Source organism: Beauveria bassiana (assembly GCF_000280675.1).
Source record: "Beauveria bassiana ARSEF 2860 unplaced genomic scaffold BBA_S00040, whole genome shotgun sequence".
Classification (NCBI taxonomy): domain Eukaryota; kingdom Fungi; phylum Ascomycota; class Sordariomycetes; order Hypocreales; family Cordycipitaceae; genus Beauveria; species Beauveria bassiana.
This window is the reverse complement of record NW_007930875.1, coordinates 124,184-145,048: the sequence shown is the minus strand read 5'-3', so window position 1 is coordinate 145,048 and position 20,865 is coordinate 124,184. Positions and strand designations below refer to the sequence as shown.

Here is a 20,865-nt window from a genome sequence, read left to right as displayed (position 1 = left end):
CTCCAGAGTTATGTATTGTCTGCCAAAAAAGCGGCCAGCCTTTGCAGCCTCCTCGTCTTGCTCGTTTACAAACATACTACGCAGCCCAATCTCGAACGCGCCAGGGACAACCGCATCTACCGCCGTGTATTTAATGAGTGCTGCTGGCTCTCCCTGATTCAATACTGCTGTATCCCTTGCCAGACTATACAGAGGCTATTCACAATGTCATCTACCTCTGACGGCGATGATCAGGGATGGAGACAAAATGCGCTCTCGTTGTTTCGCAATGAAACAGCAGCCGCCGTTCTCTACATGCTCGCGCTCCTCGGCGGCCTCGCAGTCTGTTACTTCGTCTTCGCCGCCAAGCTGCAGTTCCCTAGCCGACGCCGAGCAGCATGGCTGAAAGCGTCGGCCACTTCTCTCATCCTGTAAGTGAACCGCGCCGCATACTCAATTACCGTGGGTGGGGAGGGCGTCGTAAAGCTAACAAAACCCCCCGTGTCACAAAAAAAAAGGCATTGCCTCATGGGAGCATGCTCATCTGTAATCTGGGCGCTGCTGCATCGCACGCAAGCACAAGTCGACGAGCGTGGTCGCGCTGCCACATCCCAGACTAAGAGAACGCAGCAAAGTGCTGGCATTTACACGGATGCCATCAGCTCTTGGTTTCACTATACTACGCAGACGCTGCTCTTCATCACGGTTGTCGCCACGTGCGCGTCCATGTCGACGGCGAGGCGAAGCGGGAAAGCGCCCGAAATGTGCTTGACGGCGGCCTACATGCTCGGAATCTTGGTCGCCGCACTCGCCAGCGTCGTTGTCGCGCTCGAAATTACTCGCTACCACTTTGCTACTCATCGCGTCGGCAGAGTCAAGGCCGTCGACATTGCCATTGTCGGCGCGCATATCGGTCTGGTGCTGCATTGCATCATGGTCGCCGCTGCTGTTTTTGCGACGGCTGTGGCAGCCGCGACGGTGAGAAGAAGCGTGCGCGTGGGGGGACCGGACAAGCCGGCAAAGCTGGCTGCGTTTGGCGGCATTTTCTTAATGATTTCTGCTTTGACGCAACTTGCCTGCAATGTGAGGTTTGGCTGGGTGGTGGTGGTGGTGGTTACTGAATGGGGCGCGCCTCCTGCGTACATGTATGTGTTGAGTGTCATTTTTGATACCTGGCCGCTGCTCGGGGCGCTTGCACTGCTGTATATGAGTGCGAAAAGCTGGAATAAAGGACTGACGAAGCTGCAGATTGGAGAGGTTGCATAGTAGGCACTGGTCCAATCTCTGTTTGAGCGTGTCATGTAGTTTTTTGGTGGTAACCCGAGGTGGTAGATGATTGATCTATTTGCATATGTAGCGCGATATGGGTATTCTGAGATGGTATAGAATTTATTTATTTGCATATATACATAATATTGTTGGTCCGAGATGTATTATAGTTGGTTCATTTGCATACATTCACGATATTCATAGTCTGAGATAATATGTAATTCATTCATTTGCATATATACACAATATTCGTAACGGACAAAATCTACAAATGCGGCAACAACCTGTGCCATTATATATGCTTGCCCTGAGACAGGCCACTGACGAAATTGGCATCCTTCTTACCCAACGTCAGCAGAATATTCACAAGCCCGGCAAGGACGGGTTCGAGAGAGAGGCCAAGAGCCAGTGGGTTCAGCTTGTCGTCGAGAACCGTCCTGCTGGCACAGCCACCAGGGACGGAGCCGCTAAAGGCATCGCCGGCAAATTTGATGGCATCAATCACAGCAACCACCTCGGCGGTGACGTGGCCGCCGGCAGCGTAGTTGACAAAGCGCACATTGGCACCGTTGTCGCACCAGCGCTTGCGGAGGCCATCAGCGCCAGCAAAAGGGATAACCTCATCGTCTGGAGAGTGATAGAGCATGACGGGTACCGTGGGCGTTTCGTTCTTCTTGAGACCCAGGGTGCTCTCGGCGAGGACCCACGCAACATCCTTATCGTAGAGTAGGTCCTTGCCGAGGGTCTGGAAGCTAGTGTCGAAGATGGACTTGCCCGCAAAGGCAATGAGATTGACCGGCGCGCACTGGCTGGTTCCGAGAGCCAGAGCTTCTTTGCCGCGGGGACCGATGACCTTGTCCAGGACGGGCTTGAGGCGTGCACCGTAGGCAGAGGGCATAATTTGGCCTGCAAGGGCACCTGGGACGAAACCCGCGAATAAGGTGCCATCGACGTAAAGAAGAACCTCGGTAAGGTTTGCAGGTGTACCGCCGGCGATGAAGCCCTTGAGGTTTAGGTCGGGAGCGTAGGTGGGATGGAGGGAAGCCGCCCAACCGCTAGCAATGGCACCGCCAGAGTAACCAGCATTGACAACCATGGGGTTCTTGTCGAGGCCAATTTTGGGGCCATAGTTGACTACGGCGCGAATGCCGTCAAGAACGCCCATGCCCGAGAGACGGCCGACGGAAAAGGCCACGTCAGGACCCTCGTAGTCGGCGGAAGCGACGGTGTAGCCAGAGAGCAGGTAGGCTTGAATGATGAGAAACTCGGCCGACGAGATGACGTCTGTTTGGAGTGCACCCAAGCGGTAGTTGTAGCTGGGGTTGCAGATGGAAGCCGACGAGTCGTAGGCCGTGTTGAAGGAGATGAAGCGGTCGCGCTTGGCAAAGAGCGGCTTGAAGATGGTGACGACGGTGGCAATGGCAGAGCCGTCAATGGCCGTGGTGCGATAGAGCAGCTGACGAGAATCAATGGGAGCGGGGATGAGACCGAAAAACGAAGCCACGATGGGGCGCTCACGCAGCACAGTACCGGGCTTGGCCGACTCGAAGCCAGAGGGGGGCACATAGAAGGGATCATTGGCAGGAGTGGTGATGCGCTTCTCCGGAACAGTGAGAGCAGACGCGTCCTCGGCCAATTCAAGGCCAGACGGGGGTACAGACGAGGGGTCGTTGGCGGGAGTGGTGATGCTCTGCTCAGGAATGGTGAGAGCAGACACCAGCGGAAGGACCGCGGCAACAAGGGATAGGAACTTCATGATGAGCCGGGCGTGCTGTTTAATTCAAGAGCCAGAAGGAGAAGCTTTTGCACACACACAAGCCTGTTGATCTGGTGCGACGACGACAAAGACATCTTTACAAGAAGGGGGATGGCAAGGGACTTATATAGGATTCGGAGCAAAGACTTCTATTGACGCGAGATTCTTAAGAAAAGGGCTGTGACAAGGGTTTGCTGAATCCTGTAAAGAGGCAGCGAGGGTGGGATGGCCAGTTCCATTGTCCATGAGACTGCCTCTCTCTTTTGCCAAGCACAGTTGGCCCAGGAAGAAGAATTGACTCCACAAGAGCTTCTTGCCTCCCCCCGGATTTTTGGGCACGGAAGATGCCACACCCAGCACGGCAAGTAAAAGCTTTCAAGTTTGCTGTTTCCTTTGCTCCCATCAAGCGAAAGCCTTGTTCACGGACACGAGGAGAGAGGGTGGGGGAAGGGGGGGGGGGGGCAGCTGGATAGATGGGTAGGGTTAGAAAGCCTCGGCAACGCGAACGACGCCATCTTGCAACGGGAAAGCCACCGCCATGTGAACGGAAGCGGGACACGTGAAAAAAAGAAAAGAAAAGAAAAGTTGGTGGCTTGACAGATTCGACGTCGATGAGATGAGCTATTGGAAGACGCGGGGGGGAGACAAGGGCATGGCAAGGGAAGGGCGGGGGAAAAGCCACAGCCTTTCTCCTGCAAGCCCGCTCTCCTCAGACAACAACTCATTGTTTTCACGAACACCTGCAGACCAAGGGCCGGCCCAAAGCTCCAATTTGGGCAAGGTCCAGTTGAAGCGTGGAGAATTGCAATTCTGGCATGATTCGGCTCTTTGGCTAGCTTGGCATTGTTTTTAAGTCTTTTTTGGCAGGAGACTCCGTTGCACTAGCCAGCTAGCTGCGGCGTTGAACGATGGTCGTCCGAGCCCAAGCCCCCCCATGTGCCCACGCATATGTGGCCGGCACTCGCATTGTCGGACAGTTGAATCAGCCCGGGGTCGCTGAAAAAAAAAACCTAAAGGATGACCTATATGCGATGCTTGTTATAGGGCTGCGCGGGAACAAAGTGATGAGGGAGGGGGGTTGTGACCCAGCCGCTCTCGTGCAGAAGCAGAAGCTTTTACGGCAGTCGGACGGTAGATGTTTGTCATGGCTTATTTGAACGGAGATATTATGGTAGCTTATTGTTATAAGTTATTAGCGCCGCCCGCCCGGACCCGTTTTTGATCTTCCGGGGTAAAAAGGTATTTTTTTTTGTAGAATCTGGGGTTTAGTCGGGCGTGTCATTTTACACCCAGTCATACGTTGCACCAGGTCTACGTTTCACAACTACTGAGCATTGTCAATACAGACACTTGACAACTACAGAATAATTTGTCGCACACGATTTGCTCTATTGTTCCTTGCAAAATTGAGTAGGTAAGGTGTGCTGGTGACTGGTGGCTGAAAATCAAACTCTGACCCATCCGCCAAAACGTACTTACTAAAATCAGGGGGGGGCACGTTCTTGGGGCTGAATGAGCCAACTAGTCTCATAACTCTCACTAGTTGGCATCCCCATCCGTGCTCTTATTTAGGGCAGATTCAATTACTTCAGTGCGCAACGCCTAACCCGGATGGCCAAGTGATCATCCCTAGGTACTTACGGGTGGCGCCAGTGCATCGGACAACTGCGAGGCGCCTGCGTGATAATATGTGGCTGCCAGAGCGGTCTCGCGGCCTAGAATGCCCGTCAAACGACCGTGGGTGAGCCACATCGGGCGACGACGACTACCTAGATTGGCACCTCGGCCGGGCGCCCCTCATCTTGCACATGGTTGATGGAGAAGGCGGATACTCAGCCGTCATTGCCATCATGTCCGGCCGGCCTTGATTGACACATTGTGTGCTCCGTCGCCGTTTGCTTCATCTGCCAGCGGACGCTAATGAGATGATTTCCCAGCATCTAGGATCCATGGTGCCCGATGGCCGCTGCGCAGACCCGCGTGTGTATCGTATCATATTTCAGCTGGCGGCAGTTGCCGTGAATGGCTTATCTATGGTTTTCGACACTCGTATGGCTGTCGTCTTTGTCCACTTTATGAGAAGACTGGATAGGCTGCCAAGCGACGTTCGAAAACAAGGTGCGTAATCTGATGGGGTCTCGCAGCATCAACCGTGGAGATGACATGGGGAGAAGGGGCGTGAGGGGCGTGTAAGACTTGGCTAGATGAGCGAGCGTCTCTGCAGGGAGGATGCTAGTTGGGAATATTGCTAGTTGGGAATATGCTAGTTGGGAATATGCTAGTTTGAGCAACATTTCGTGGCTGTTAAATCCTCATGTGGCGTCTGCAACGAATCCTGGGATTTTCAAGATCTGGAACCGAGATTACCATACTCTATATGTTAGTTGACTCTGCTGTTGCGAAATTGGCCTCTTACGGTTGCGGATGCAGTTAAAAGACAAGTAAACAGGCCAATACTACAAGAATCTATAGCACCAATAGTATAACAAGGTCGGACCAAGCAGACTAATCAAGAAAACAAACGGGTAAAGTCAAAACGGACATATGGCAGTTCTAGACCAAATAAACTTTTCTTCTTTCTCGTCACCGGCTGAATAAAGTGACTAACAGAAAACATTATCACGATGCGGTGAGCCCTCCCCTCCCGCAACGGGGGAATACGAAGAGAAGCAAGCTCGCCATCGTCCCACCAGAATGCCTCGGAGCATCGTTTTTTGAATTGCCATGTGAAGCTTGCAATATTCCCGCGGCGAATGGGGTACATTGTTTTCGGGAAAAAAAGTAGCGAGCCTGCAGCAGTGGCTTGGCGTTGATGTGCGTCGTTGCATTGTCCCGACAGCTATTAAGCCGAGAGTCGCAAGCTTTGCGAGCACGTGAGTTGACAATACTTGGAGCTCGCCCGGGCAACATGCCGCAAACGCTAACATTGCCCATACCTCCAAGTACTTGTCCATTGCCAGATATGATTTCGTTGTCGCTCTGAATTTGGTTGTCGCTCTTGGCATCTTCCATGGACATGTATAAGTCGGTATTCTTGGTTTCTCACTTTCGTCACCTCTTGCTTGGCCAGCTGAGAATTGAAAGAAGCGGCGGACTGCCAACTATAAAACATCAAATACAGGTTTCCGATTTTCAAAACTACGAAAAATGAGTCTGTGAGTGATAGCTTTTACTTTGATGCTTGGTGCGGCTGTGTCAGAAACACCGAGCACAAGCGTAAAGCTTGATCACCAAGCTCACCACAGGCGCAAACATGGGTTATCTGATGCAGCAAAGTATATTGACCGTGCTGATTCTGATCAAGTAGAAGAAGGCAAAACATTGAATTAAAAACAAAAAGGCAACACAGAAATGTACACACAAATAAATGTAAAAGTTTAACAGGACCTCTCATGTCCCGCCATGAACCACATGTGGGGCCGTTCAAAGCGCCCCATCTTCAACTTGGCAGCAATCATCAAAAAAACACCAACCTCACTCGTCCAACTTTTGTCGCCAATCTTCGCCCCCCCTTCCTTCCTTTGCATCGCCGCCCGGGATGAATTGTTCCCAACACGTGCTGCATAGGCTGCAGCAGCCAATGTGCAGCAGCATTCGCTCCATCACGCGCCCATGTTGCGCCGCGCGATCCCCGATAACGACGACGACGACGACGACGACGACAGCTGCCCGGCCGCCACCATCATCATCCAGCAGCAGCAGCAGCAGAAGCAACCGCTTCTTCTCGACCACGCGGCGTACTCGCGCACAGAAACAAGCCGCCGACGACCCAAACTTTGTCTCGACTGTTGACCTCGACCCGACCATGATTCGACCCGGCCGGAAGCACGGCCCCGGCCTCATCATTCTCGGTACATTTGCACTCCCCCCCCCCGCGCTTCCTTTTTTTCCGAGTTTTCGCCATTTGCTGATTTATTTTGCTTCCTCTCCCCCCGCCCGCAGCTCTCATCCCCATTACCGCATTTGCCCTGGGAACCTGGCAGGTCCAGCGCCTCGGCTGGAAGACGGACCTCATTGCCAAGTACGAGGACCGCCTCGTGCGCGATCCCTTGCCGCTGCCGCCGCACATTGACCCTTCTGCCGTGCACGAGTTTGACTATCGCCGCGTCGTCGCCACCGGCCGTCTGCGCCACGACCAGGAGATGCTCATTGGCCCGCGCATGCGCGACGGCCAAGACGGCTACATGGTTGTCACGCCGCTGGAGCGTGATGGTGGTGGTGGTGGTGGTGGTGATGGTGCGGCGGCGTCGACTATTCTGGTCAATCGCGGCTGGATCAGCAAGAAGCACCGCGATCAGAGATCGAGGCCGCAGAGCTTGCCGACGGGCGAGGTCACGGTGCAGGGCTTGCTGAGGGCGCCGTGGAAGAAGAACATGTTTACGCCGGATAATAGGCCCGAAAAGGGCGAGTTTTACTTTCCGGACGTTGAGCAGATGGCGGCGTTGACGGGGGCGCAGCCCGTGTGGGTGGAAGCGACAATGGGTACGTTCACAGAGTCTTGAAGGGGGGGGGGTTGATATCCTGGAGAATGGATGGATGGATGGTGTGTGCTAACTTGCTTCCGACTTAGAGCCGGAATACATTAGAATGATGGAGTACGAAGCGCGCGGTATTCCCTTTGGCCGACCAGCCGAGGTCAACCTGCGCAATAATCACGCACAATACATCTTCACCTGGTACGTTTTTTTTTTTTTTCGCATTCAAAAGTTTGCTAATTAGATGCAGGTATGGGCTCGCCGTAGCGACATCCGTCATGATGTACCTGGTTATGAAGAAACCCGCCTCCGACGTTGTCCGTCGTGTCCGCGCGACGCGCACTCTGTAAAATAAAAACATGTATAATAATTTGCCACCTCAAGCCATGGGCGCCAAGCAGAAAAACTCCATTTTGTACAATGCATAAATAGAAGAAATGAGCTGAAGCAAATCATGAAATCTCGGAAGCGTCTTCGTCGTCATCGTCGTCGTCGTCGAATTGCGTCAAACTCTTGTGTCGCTGGCCCTTTAAGTTTGGCTGCTGCGGCATTCGCAGCTCCTGAAGGAGCTCTCTGGGCAGATGCCGCTGCGCAAGAGAAAAGAGCGTGGCATCAGAGCCAATCTGTCGCTGTCTAAATTAAAAAAAAAAAAAAAAAAAAAGCCACCATTAGTACAGCGTCCCTTTTGGGTCTTGACGACTATTTCCCAGCCCTTACCTTTTCATCAGGGTTAGCACATCGCTCTCCTCAATGACTGTCCGCTGCGCGTGGTCCGCGTATGCGCCCAAATCATCGCTCAGCTGCTCAAAAAACCACTCCGACGCCTGCGTCAGCGCGGCCAGCACGTCGGACGAGATGCGGTGGTTGCTCAGGCCCGATGTCTGCACCGCGCGGTGCGCCACGCGCCGTACAAACGAAGGCGGCAGCGGCGGGTACTCGGCGCCGTGCCGAGAGATGCGCTTCTGCTTCTTCTTGGGTTTGGAGCCCCGGCGAGCCGGCGCCGAGTGACCCGGGGTCATCATGGTCGTGTCTTGTTGGCGCAGCGTGGCGTCGGCCGGGTCGCTGTCCTCGCCCTCGGATATGAGTGTCTCTCCGTGCGTCAGCGCAGAAGCTCGACGGCGGCCGACTTCCGCGTCTTCTTCTTGTTCTTGTTCGACGCGGTCCTGTCTGACAGTGGGTTCGTCATGGTCAAAGACTTGACGCTCGCCATGGTCCTCGTCATCGTCGTCGTCGTCGCCGAATGGTGCAATACTTTCGCCCTCTGGATTTTCTGGGATAAATGAGATGTTGCTATATGTCGCCTCTCCTCCTCTTTGTGCTGCTTCCGCTGCCGCAGAGTCACGCGGCAAAGGCGACGTCGCCGGCGCATCACCGCCCGGTTCCGAGAGCATGAAAGTCGTTTGATCGCCCATGTCTGCAGGAACGCCGAGCGTAAAGTCACTTTGGCGACCAATCGTGCGCATCGTGGCATCGATTTCAAATCTATATGCCGTTAGTAGAGCTCGCGTGCCGCTCTTGTGCGTTTGATTGCCAGCTCACCGATCAAATGCTGCTGCGTTGTCTTGTGCCCTGTCTCGCAGGTCCTCCAACAATGAGCCCGGAAAAAAGTCCGACTGCCGTCCAGTCATTTCCACTGTTGGGTCGTTTAGACCAAAGTAGTCGCTGCCGCGCACGCTGCCGAAGCTACCGCGCGAATACCTAGATGCTGGCTGGTCGCGCGGTAGTTCCACGGATCCTACAGTATAGTTTGTAATGTTGTCGTCGGGAATCACCGACAATCGCGGCGGCCGAAGCTCCACGGTGTCATCATCGTCCTCCTGCAGCGGCAGCGACAATCGCGGTGGTGCGGGCAGCTCGTCGTCGTCGTCATCGTCGTCGTCGTAGTCCCCCTGCACGTCTGGCTCGTCGTCCATGTAGTCGTCTTCGTCGGCCGCTTCCTCGCGTTCCCCTATAGATTGCAAGCCCGACTGCGGCTCCCTGTCTGCCGGCGAGGAGCTCGCGGCTACTTGCTGCGTCGACGGCGCCAGCCGCTTCGCGAGCTGATTGAGGATATTCATGGGTGTCTGGTGCTGCTCGCGCAAGCTGCGTCGGCGGTTCTTGCCAGGCGTAAACATGGCCGTCCGACGCTGCTCGAGTGCCCGCCGCGCGGCTGTCGCGTGCGGCGTGGGTGCATTGTTATTCTTGCGGCCCGAGGCGCTGAGACCTCGACGGACGGAATTCGCAAGCTCGCGAGGCCCGGTCCGGTCGAGCGGTGTGTGGACGGATGCATCTGGGTTGGATGTGCGGCCAGAAGGCGTCTTCTGGGACGGAGTCCGCCCTGCAGGTGTCCGGGCTGGGCGGCTGCGGTTTCCGGTTGGGGTGTCGGCCATGATGGTGGTTGTGGCGATTGTGGTGGCGGTGGTGACGGTGGGTGTAAATATTGATTCGTTTACTGGGCTGTGTCGTCCAGCACGGCGCTGTCAGGAATCAACTGCCCATTTCCTCGACCAGAGTCAGCAAGCTTTCCGATGAAAAATCCCAAACTCGACTGAATTTGCTTTCGAATTGCCGTGCATGTCAATGCAAGGTCAAAACAGGTTGGCCAGCGACAAACGCGCCTACAAGTTGGAGGACGCGACTGGTGGGGTCCATGCAGGCTGCACTAGCAGATCAATGCGTCAAGTAACATCACTACAACTTCCACTCCCCATGATTCGTTGGCAATTTTTTTTTTTTTTTGATCTTTTCGTTTTATCGATCAACTAGTTATTCATCTGCCAACGATTGTATCTTACCTGCAACCTGCTCTACATTGTCTAGTACCAGGAGGTCACCGTTCGACCTACCGCCGAATCCTGCCATCAAGACTCGGCACATTTTCTCGCCACACCACACAGACTAATCACTTCATCGACCATCTACAATGATTCTGCATGGCGTTTCATCGAGCGGCGTTGACGGAAACATTATGCACAATGCAGCTCGAGTCAGTGCACTGATCAACACATGGTTAAGTGTTTCAAAGTTGGGATCACATACAACATGTTTTGAAACGAATATTCATATTCCTATTATATACAGCTCATAAGACCATGTTTCTTCTTAATCGCCCACAGCATGCACTATATACAGCCATTCCCATCATAGTACGCTATTCAATGCTGAAAGTCACCGTCATGGATCCAGCGGTTGACGAGATCAAGGATGGGCTTCGGCTCATCCATGGGAACAAGGTGACCAGCACCAAAGATGCGGGCAAAAGCGAGCCCCTTGGCGCTCTGGACGGTGCCGTAAGCGCTGCCGCCACCAGCCTTGTAGGTGAGGTTCTGGGTTTGGGCCGCCTTGAACGAGGCCTGGCCGGGCCATGGGAGGGCAAGGGTCCAGGCGCGCTGGCCGAGCCAGTTGCAGATGTAGTCGGCATCGCCGGCGTAGACGAGCACGGGGACGCTCTTGGCCAGCACCTTGGGGACGTTGCGCTGAATGGGCAGCATGTCGTCGCCGGTGCTGTGAAAGTCGTTGTTGACCTGGCCGTTGCAGTTCGAAAAGCTGTCGACCTCGACGTTGAGGGCCTCCATGACGTCCTGGCGATTCAAGTACTCTTCAACATAGTTCATGCCCTGGTAGCAGAGGCCACCCGAGTTGGGCTCGCACTGCTTGCGCACGTCGTACGGGTTCTGACCGGTCGCGTAGTAGGGGTCTGAGACGCTTCTGCAGGCGCTCGAGGCGGACGTGCAGTCGTTGGCATTCTGGGTCGAGTAGCACCGCTTGATGGCGCTCTGGCAGCGAGGAATGGCGTTGCGCATCTGGGTGCAGGTGTTCGGGCCGACGACGGCGGGGTACCCTCCGTTACCACAGGCCATTTCGGGGTACTGGGGGTACTGGTTGTAGGCATCGGTGAGGCCGTTGCCAATCAGGATACTCTTCAAATTGATGCCGCTGTCGGAGTGGGAGAGAATTTCGGCGGCGTCGTCAGGGATGTAGTGTCCGGCGTACGACTCGCCGGCAATGTGAAAGTCCTGCTTGGCGTACTGCGGGAACTGCTGGAAGAAGAGCTTGAGGAGAGCGTAAATGTCCTTGCTGGCGGCTAACGAGGTGTCGACATCCTGACCGTACGAGTAGCCCGTGCCGACGGGCTGGTCTAGGAAAAGAACGTTGGCGCGGTTGTTCCACGAGTCGGGATTGTTGACAACCTTGATGCTCGAGGTGATTTTGGCCGGGCCGAGCTCGAAGAACAGACCAGTCATGGACGAGCAGCCCGGACCGCCGCTGAGCCAGAGGACGACGGGGTCCTTGGCAGGGTCATTGCGAGACTCGAAGAACCAGTAGAACAGGTGCTTGTCCTTGGCGTTGTCGTCAAGATAGCCGGTATACTGCTTAACCTTGTCGACGCCGAGAGAGGAAGGGTCCACGCTCTTGCCGCGAAGGCTGTAGTTGGCGATGCTAGCATTGGCGGGCTCCTCGCGGCGTTCAATCTCGGCACCGTTGACAATGTAGTCCCAGCTCTTATCTGGACGGCGTTGTTGGGTGGGCTTGGCCAGCGACGTCGAGACGAGGCCGAGGAGGAAAGCAGCGGACCACCTCATTGTCAAAAAGGAATATGTAGTAGAGGAGGATGGGGGGGTTTTTTCAGAGTGTGATTAAACCTGGCCGAGCACCGAGCAAAGCAGAACAGGCCGTGGCCATCTTTTAAACTTGGGAAGCGTCCCATGTCGCCCATTGCACCTGCTCTAACGGGTAATCGTAGGCCGGCCGAGCCCCCGTGTGATGAAGTCACCAACTGGGGCGCATGGATGGCCATAGTGGACTTTGAAGATCGCCTCACAGTATGCTCAGTCCGACTGGGGCTGCTTTGGGAAGGACTTTGAGGTTGGGGTGGTCGTTGATTCGCTCTGGGCTCCCGTACGTGTTTGATGTCAAGTAGCAGGGCCAACCAGCCGACAGGCCCTCTTCGCCGACCATATTTTCCGGAGGCCCGAGAGCCATGTATTTGCCTAGCGATAGCAACTCAAATGGGCTAGGTTGTGGAGCGGCTAAAAGGAGCACATGTCCAGTGAAGGAGTGTGCCTCCTGGCGATCATTAGTTGTGGTGGCGACCAAAGCCCAAAGCTTAGCCCATACAATTCTGCAACCCTGCAAAAAAAGGCAGGTAACGGAACTAGCTACTGAGTAATTGACGGGACTTTGTTGTTGGTGTTGTTGCAGCGGACAATGGGACTCGGCCTAACAGAGAAGGTCACTGGAACTATCGAGCCGTCTTATACGATGTGTGCCCAATACGTTGTGCAAGCATTTCCGTCTGCGTTGCGTTACGAATGGACAAGGTTGTTCTGCTATTCCGGCTGAAACAGCTCAGCTCACAATCGCAATGCCGACCGAGCCAAACCGGGCCCAGCGGAAAGTAAATCCCAGACGAGCCTTGGTGGAAACAAAAGACAAAAACTGCACCGAAAGATGGCGATCTATGGGGTTGCAAGCAGCTCCTAGTCTAGGGCAGTTGGTCCGCCTCTCGCATCAGCTGCTCAGCGGCTCTGCAACGCTTACCGGCGACGAATTCGCTAACTTTATCAGTATTACCTTTTCATCCGACAGCCGATGACAAGTTGGGACACTCAGCATTGTCTTCTCTTTTTTTTTCTCTCCCTCCTCTCCTCTCCCTGCGTGCGACGCTGATGACGCTCCGTTTTCACTGAGTTCCCGATGACGGCTATCCGGCTTCATAGTGTCGTCCTTGATACAACCGTGCCCACCTGCCCAATACAGTAAGTTTGCCCTGTAAAAAGAGATTATAGGCAGCAACCTAGAAAAAACACGGAGCATTACGTGATGCAATGCAAGTCTAAAAGAATCAAAAAAGAGGAAAGGACAACTTAAAAGTTGCCTTTTATTACCCAGGTTGTCGGGCATTGTGTGGCAATTGACCCCTGGCATTCATCCGACGCTTGTTAGACTTCTCCACGACATGGCGTCCGACTACCGCACAGTGCGTCCTTTGGCTTTTAGACAGAAACGCCACATGTTGTCGAATGAGTGCCCCGATCGGCCAGAGCCTCTGTCAGTCTTTTTGTCATCTGGTAATGGCAGCGCGACCTGCTTGGATTGAATGAATCCATGTAGAGCAGGCCATGTGTAGAGAACTCGCTCTCGTCTTATCATGATTCACTGCAGAAACTTGTACCATCATGCGATAATGTCAGCCACCACTCGCGTTGGCACATGGCCATTCAATGTGAGCTACTGGACTGTGTCACGGCCGAGCCCGACAGCAGGTGCACGCCAAGGCGCGAAATCGGTTGCCGTGCCCGCCGCTACGCATGGCGCGCCCGTGGCGTTTCCAGAAGCCGATCGAATGAGGGAAAGGTTTCACTTTAGGCCCATGTACAAGATCCCTCCAGTTCCTTCTCTACTTCCGAGACTCAAGACTATGTAGGCAACCAGCACTATTGTTAGCGCTCCGCTTCTACCTTCAGGCAAGCCGGCGGATGGAACAAGTGCCCGCGACGACGCCGTACAAAAAAGGCGTACAGCCCGCCCGCAATGTATACCGCTGCGATGCTAATGACAAGTGGCCAGTGAAACTGCTCTGGGCGCGGAAATGCAATCGTGGTCGCAAAGGAGAGCAGCTCGAATAAATTCTGGAAAGACGCCTCGACGCTTGAGAATGCGCCCCGGTTGCCGTCCTCGACTTCCTAGCGAGCATATCAGTTGAACAGATTCTGCCATAGATGCACGAATCTTGTCTACGAACCTCTTGAACAATTGTCTGCGCGCAGAGGTCGTAACCCCAAAGACCAAGCCGGCTCAGTGCGATGCACACAATCAAACCGGCGACTGACGTCCACGCATGGCTGGCGTCGTACCCGAGGCCGTCGCGGAGAAAGAGGCCAAGCCCCAGCGTCAGGCAAATCATCTGCCAGCTGAGGCTCCAAATCCCGCCGCGGACAGGGCCCATGTAGCTCATGAGCCGCGGCGCCGCCCATGTGGCGCTAAGCTCAATCACAGTGCTGCCAGTGCGGGCGATGCCGACGTGCAGCGGCGTGAAGCCCATGGACAGCAGAAAGGTGATGAACTGGCCAGAAAAAGAGAGGACGGTGAGGTACAGAAGTGAAAGTGAGAAGGAGGGGAGAAACGCTGGGTGTCGAAAGTAGTCGGCAAAGGATGCGACGGGGACAATGCCTGCGAGAAAGGCCTTGAAGCGGGCAGCAACAGAGGGCGATGCCCCATGCTGCACCGGGGGAAGAGCCGTGTTGTTGTGTTGCAAAGCTGGTACGCTTTTGTATACCTAGTCCTGTCAGCATCAGACTCGAGCAGCTTGCATGTTCTTCATACATTCGCAATGCAGCCGTATTCAAAGAATACCGATGCTACATTCATCGCAAGCGTAGCCCCAATCGCAAACCGAGTCGAGACAGTTGCAATGATGGATATCGCCAGCGGCCCAAGCAGTTTGCAAAGCAAATCGATCCGACGCATGCGCGCATTAATGACTAGCCACCGTCAGCATCAACTCGGGCAATCCTGGGCCAGAGCATCCCCTTACCTCGTCGCCACGCCTCGTCCTCTCTCGTCACGACCACGACCCAATCGCGCTCCACCGCAATCGTGTTGGCCATCGCCGCGACCTTTTCTACGCCCGCCAGCGCGCACAGCAGCACCATCAACCCCACGACGATGCGCGGTGTCAACGTCGCCATCCGCCGCTCGAGCAGCCACAAGATGCTGCAGCTTGCCGCGACCGGCAGCCGCTGAAGCACAATCGACGCGCGTACGACGGCGAGGCGGTCTCCGCGGTCGATCCATGCGCCTACCGGGTGCGCGAGCGCCACGGCGGCGAGCCCCCGTGCCAGTGCGTACACGGACATGGGCAGCAGCGTCGTGGGGAAGAGGGAGGCGAGGAACAGCACAGCGCCAAACTCAAAGAGCCGCGCATTCCACGTGGATAGCGTGTGCGAGAGGTAGAGGCGGCGCTCGAGACGCACGCGGTGAGCGGACGCATCGTGGTCGCCGTCCTGGGCGGCCTGCTGCTGCTCTGGCGACTGCGCAGCGGCGCGGCCTAGGAGCGGATCGGTCGCACGCGGCGGAGGGGTTTCGTCGTCGGAATGCATGCCGGAAAACCAGCCTTGATCGCGGATGTTTGCTGCTGGCTGCTCTTGCTATTTTGGTGATGCTGACGAACTGGCGGATCCTTTTTCTTGTATCGGGCGTAGCCAACGGTGGCCCGACCCGGAAACCGGCCAACCGGCGCAATTCGGTCTTGTTGATGAGGCTGAGGCAACCCTGAGGGAAATCTCCGCTAAAAAACAAAATCTGCCAATCAGGCCGTTTCTCAATTGCACATGGATGCACAAACTGTGCAAGTTGGCAACCATCGACAGGAAAAACCTGACTCTGTTGGGTTGCCAACTTGCCAGATTGCTGCAGGCATTCAGCCGGTGCAATGGTTGTGCATCGATTGCACTGCTCCAAGTCTAGCGCCTCAGTCCGATCTACTAACTAGTAAATTTGCCAATATCTCGAATCCGTCATCTTCGGTATTGATCTCATTGAATCTGTGCAAAAGGCTTGGCTTGGCAAGTGGTTTCTATTTCTGAGGAATTCTTCGAAGCGAATGGGGTGTCGTCATAACTATCGAGAGAAACTGCGGCCGGAACTCGTTGATCACCAATTGTGTCGCGTACCGCTGCACCAAAAATAGATATCCGCCTGGCGTAATGGGACATTGGCCTGCATGGTCGTGCCACACCGGCATCTGCAACATGCTGCAGTCTGCAGTGCTTAAGACCGGGGACTAGGGGCTTCCGCAGCGTTCCTATCAAGATTTCTCGTTTCGTTGAGATGGTGACGAAAAGGCCACCCTTATCCTGCAAGCCATGTCTTTGGCCAGTGCAGCGCCTGCAACGGCGAGGCGTGTCAGGAAATTGATGAGAGCTGTTGTTCTTGAAGAACTGTTGATTTCCCGATATATCTAGTCAAGATGGCAAGGTACTCCCCGAATGCCAGGCTAATGCTCCGCAAGATGCTGCAGCCGCGCGAGATCGGCCAAAGAGACTGCGTAGCTCCGAACCAGAACGATCTCAGTCAAAGACATCAGCCTTGTTCATCGGACACGTCGAAAAGTAGACAGCCATTCATCGAGTGTTCTGACAACCCGATTTTGAAGAAATTGTGTACTCCCCAAAGTCAGAATAACCGATCCCAGAGGCTCTAGCTGTGCGTCAGTCTCTTCTTCGGGACAATCTTCAGTCTCGCTCGTTTCTTCCAGGAGCATTACTGCAGGGGACCAACGTGGCACTAGTTGTTGAGCGAAACCCATGCACTTCCAGCTTATGTCAAGTTCACTTGTATTTTGTTATGCGTCGCAGTGCAGTAGCAAACGGCCAGCTGAGGCGTGAAACAAGCGTGTTGTACCACTTTTCCGGCTAAAAAGGTAAAGGACCGCCCAAGTCGGTTCGGAGGCCTGGTGCGAGGACGCTCAGCGGTCATCAAATGATCGCGCTGACCACTACAACGGTAGACCCAATTCATCAAGAGCATCTTGGCAAGTCAGTTATTGGCTGATTTATCGCTGGAAGTACAGCAGGATACAAAGGTTTCGATTGGTCGGTGCTTTGATGCCCGATGACACTTTACAAGGCCGCAAGGTCGCCAAATCTTGTACAAGGGATGATGCCATGCATGATGCCTTCCTTGGTGCTTGGGTGAGGGTGCGAGAGAATGGAGCAATGGGTGAACCAGCGCCACGGCGCGTACGGACAAGACCGGGTTGAACGCCTACGTGAGGCAGTTGAGCTGGCCATGGGTGTTTGGTGTTTGGCAGCGGAGAATGCTGACGTTTTATCTCATGTCGGGCCCATCCGATGGAGATGAAACCTGACACATGATGTGTTAGTCGGTTTTAGCTTGTGCAGTAGGAAAAGAGTCCATAATGGCAGCGAGTGGGTGGACGAAACGCGTCTTCGTCGCAGGAGGGGAGCTCCGTGTCGAGCGTTAATGGGGAATGGAGAGGTCGGGGGGGAAGAGGATGAGAAGAAAGATGAATATGAATATGAAAAAGATGAAAATTAGACTGGCTGGTTGGTCAGGTGTCATTGATGACGGTCAAGACAAGGCGGAGGAGGAACATGAGGAAAAGAGGAGGACAAACGATCAATTGAACGCCATGACAAGTCGGAGCCTTGAGCGTTTTCAGAAGCTCGAGGAGAGCGCGTAGATGGTCTGAGCAGGAACCCTCTTTTACAGTACCTACCTATTGGGTGCATTGTTAGCGGATGTAATCCGTACGATGGCCACTGACCTGGGTACAAGAAGCAAACAGTGGATTACAGCGGGCTAAGCACTTCTTAGCGGAGCATTCTAGCGGGTTTTGCGCCAAAGCTTGGTCAGATTGCCCTGAAGTCTACAGTGATTTCCCTGCGATTAGACCCGAATGCAGCACGAATACAGGCCCAACCTCCAATTCCAAGGCCACGCTAGCTCCTCTCAGTTAGTTACCTCTAGGTACCTGCTATCTGTTTCTGCCACACTATTATTACCAGCCTCACAAGTCACAACCTCTCATTCTTTGCCTGCCATCCGCTCGTCATTCTGCCATCTTCCCGCCTTGCTGCCTCAACTCTGCTGCCGCTGCATTTGCTTCTCATGCAGTCTTGAAACCCGCTCCTCGCCATCTTCGTCCTCTGCTACCCCCTCTTCGATCCCCTTTGCTCGACGTTTGCTACCACTCGCTTGCCCTGATCATTGCTTGCGGTCCCTTTTTCCCCCCTCCACCTTTTCAGGCCCGGACCTCTCTGTCTCTCTTTCTCCCTCTCTCTCGACGACTCGTTCCCCAGAATCCCACCGCACACGCTCAACCGACCGACCCCCCCTTTTCGGCCCTCTTTGCTCTTTGCCACGACCATCTTCATCTCGGCAACCTGCATTGCACTCTTGCGATTTCGATCCGGCTCTTAGCATAGCCTCCAGGCGCTCGCAACTTCCTTGTTTATTTTATTTTCGCTGCTGTCCGAAATTCCATCATGGCTCAACCAGGAGGAGTCCAGTCGCTCAAGGCGTGTTCCGCCCCTCCCCGCCCAGAGCTCGCTAGCTCTCACAGAGTCGAATTGCTAACCCGCGATGCAGTGCGTCGTAACCGGTGACGGTGCTGTCGGCAAGGTATGCCTCCCCAACCGATTCGAGATGATCCCTTTCTCTACCCGATTCATCAGCTAATCGCCCCCTAGACATGTCTTCTCATCTCATACACCACCAATGCCTTTCCCGGCGAGTACATCCCGACAGTGTTCGTGCCCTTGCACATACGCCCCCCTCTACGTGCACATGTTAATGCGCTCCTCTAGATTCGACAACTACACCGCCAGTGTCATGGTCGATGGCAAGCCCATCAGCCTCGGTCTCTGGGATACCGCCGGTCAGGAAGATTACGAGCGACTTCGCCCGTTGTCCTACCCCCAGACCGACGTATTTCTCATTTGCTTCTCCGTCGTCAGCCCTCCTTCCTTTGACAACGTCCGCGCCAAGGTATGTGTTTCAAAGCAACTCATGCCAAACAAAGGCCATGCAGCTACTGACTAGCTCTAGTGGTACCCCGAAATCGACCACCACGCTCCCAACATTCCCATTATTCTCGTCGGCACCAAGCTCGATCTCCGCGACGACGCCGCCACCCTCGACTCGCTGCGGCAGAAGCGCATGGAGCCCGTGTCCTATGAGCAGGCCCTCGTCTGTGCCAAGGAAATTAAGGCTTACAAGTACCTCGAGTGCTCTGCTCTCACGCAAAGAAACCTCAAAAGCGTCTTTGACGAGGCTATTCGGTGAGCAGCCTTGTTGAATCTCGTCCCGCTCTAGGACGCATCCACTGACCAACCCAGTGCCGTCTTGAATCCCCGCCCGATGGCTTCCAACAAGAAGAAGGCCAAGTGCTCCATCCTGTAGACGACAGACTACATCCCGGCGATCCACGGCCTCGACCCCGACTCAAACATATCGTCCGCCACGTTAGACGACCTTTTCCGCCACAATGCGATTTTTTGTGAACTGACTTCACGGGTGCATTTCAACTGCTATTGGAGTCTTTGTGTTATGTTGGGCCTTGCACCGAAATAGACAGACAATCCTTTTTCCAGCGAGATACCAGAAAGGCCTCGACCATCCCAGAGTGCCTTATGACTTTTCTTTTTCCCTCTTTTTTTTCCTTATCTGGCGCATTCTATAGTCTGTGGAGGCTTTTGATTTTTCACAAACTCCTTTTTATTACTTGTTGCCGATTCTTACGCAAATTTATACACAAGGTTCCTTTTTTTTTGGTTTCTGACTGACGGGCTGCTTCGGCGTGCATTGTTTCCGATGGTACGACTGACGGGTCTTGCACAGCCTTGCCTTGCTCACCGACGTCCGCTCTGTTCCAGAACAAGTCTGTGTTACCAATGCCACGGTCAGCTGCTGTGTGAGGCTGCATTAGAGCGGAGGCCCTGAACAAAGCAATGACCCAGCTCATGTCGCCCGCCCGTGTCGGGTTTTTCTCCACCGCTGGCTAGAAGGAGGTTCATGCCACAGCTCGAAGACGACCGTGACAGAGTGGGATAGATGCATGCGAACACATGCTGGCAGGCAGTGGCTTGAATGTATTGATAGATCATGAGCAGATCAATCGATGTCTTTCTATTTCCTGTGCATACACTCTAGGCCAAACATTACATTTAAAAACCAGTCAAAACGTACAAGATTCTTTTGCAGACGCCATGTGATTCCCCAAAACAAATGAATTGCTTTTCTTTATGCCCTGTCCAACGAAACCACGGCTGTCACCACTCATCATCCGTTGGGCATTCACCTATCCATCCAGCCGCTCTCTACCGATTCCGTCCTCCCCGTCCACGGCCGCCGCCTCCACGGCCTCCCCGTCCGCGGCCACCACCACCTCCCCTGCCACGACCGCCCCATCCCCCGCGACGCCCTCCTCCACCGCCTCCACTACCGTTCTGGAAGTTGTCTTCGGGAGGCGCATCGCTGCCCATCTGCGCGCGGCGGCTCGGATGAACCTGCTCGTCCATGTGCTCCTGCTGCTCCTCCATCGTGCCGCTCTCGCCTCCGCCACCTCCGCCAGCGCCGCCGGCGCCGTCGGCGCTGTCGTCACTGTTCTTGGCAGCTTTTTCCTTTTCAATGCGCTTGGCGCGGTTATCGTCGAGCTTGCGGTTCTTTTCGCGAATCTTTTCCGTTCTGTGATCGGATTTGCCGCCTCCGCCAGCACTTGTAATTCTCGCTCCATTAGTCTTTCACATGATGTACAAAATGCGAGAATGAAAATAAAATTAAAAAAAAAAAAGGTGAAAGGAAGAGAGAGAGAGAGAGAGAGAGAGAGAGAGAGAGAGAGAGAGAGAGAGAGAGACGCGAGACGACGACGACGACGACGAC

At 54.5% G+C, this 20,865-nt stretch overlaps 7 protein-coding genes across 7 annotated transcripts in view; 3 read left to right on the top strand and 4 right to left on the bottom strand.

Annotated features, from left to right (window-relative positions):
* Positions 1–204: 204 nt before the first annotated feature.
* Positions 205–1,245, top strand: BBA_08813 (uncharacterized protein; the record flags this gene model as incomplete). The annotated part of the gene is made up of 2 exons (XM_008603910.1): positions 205–410; positions 498–1,245. The coding sequence occupies 2 exons, from the start codon at positions 205–207 to the stop codon at positions 1,243–1,245; spliced, it is 954 nt and encodes a 317-aa protein (XP_008602132.1).
* Positions 1,246–1,540: 295 nt separating this feature from the next.
* BBA_08812 (secreted lipase 1 precursor) lies at positions 1,541–3,099 on the bottom strand (the record flags this gene model as incomplete). The annotated part of the gene is made up of 2 exons (XM_008603909.1): positions 1,541–3,019; positions 3,064–3,099. 2 exons carry the CDS (start codon positions 3,097–3,099, stop codon positions 1,541–1,543), a joined length of 1,515 nt encoding a protein of 504 aa, XP_008602131.1.
* Positions 3,100–6,584: 3,485 nt separating this feature from the next.
* BBA_08811 (SURF1 family protein) lies at positions 6,585–7,829 on the top strand (the record flags this gene model as incomplete). The annotated part of the gene is made up of 4 exons (XM_008603908.1): positions 6,585–6,855; positions 6,947–7,486; positions 7,575–7,680; positions 7,730–7,829. 4 exons carry the CDS (start codon positions 6,585–6,587, stop codon positions 7,827–7,829), a joined length of 1,017 nt encoding a protein of 338 aa, XP_008602130.1.
* A 102-nt stretch (positions 7,830–7,931) lies between these two features.
* BBA_08810 (histone H4 variant) lies at positions 7,932–9,848 on the bottom strand (the record flags this gene model as incomplete). The annotated part of the gene is made up of 3 exons (XM_008603907.1): positions 7,932–8,112; positions 8,197–8,961; positions 9,019–9,848. 3 exons carry the CDS (start codon positions 9,846–9,848, stop codon positions 7,932–7,934), a joined length of 1,776 nt encoding a protein of 591 aa, XP_008602129.1.
* Positions 9,849–10,613: 765 nt separating this feature from the next.
* Positions 10,614–15,560, bottom strand: BBA_08809 (carboxypeptidase Y; the record flags this gene model as incomplete). The annotated part of the gene is made up of 8 exons (XM_008603906.1): positions 10,614–12,036; positions 12,281–12,588; positions 12,817–12,917; positions 13,206–13,228; positions 13,981–14,144; positions 14,204–14,737; positions 14,785–14,942; positions 14,996–15,560. 8 exons carry the CDS (start codon positions 15,558–15,560, stop codon positions 10,614–10,616), a joined length of 3,276 nt encoding a protein of 1,091 aa, XP_008602128.1.
* A 2,910-nt stretch (positions 15,561–18,470) lies between these two features.
* Positions 18,471–19,386, top strand: BBA_08808 (Small GTPase, Rho type; the record flags this gene model as incomplete). Its single annotated transcript, XM_008603905.1, has 5 exons — positions 18,471–18,572; positions 18,675–18,733; positions 18,792–18,972; positions 19,033–19,265; positions 19,323–19,386. 5 exons carry the CDS (start codon positions 18,471–18,473, stop codon positions 19,384–19,386), a joined length of 639 nt encoding a protein of 212 aa, XP_008602127.1.
* Positions 19,387–20,303: 917 nt separating this feature from the next.
* Positions 20,304–20,865, bottom strand: part of BBA_08807 (RNA recognition domain-containing protein) — a gene marked incomplete at both ends in the record, with an annotated part of 1,601 nt that continues 1,039 nt past the window's right edge. Inside the window, one exon of the mRNA XM_008603904.1 lies at positions 20,304–20,700. Coding sequence (XP_008602126.1) covers positions 20,304–20,700 — 397 coding nt within the window. The remainder of the gene's footprint in view (positions 20,701–20,865) is intronic.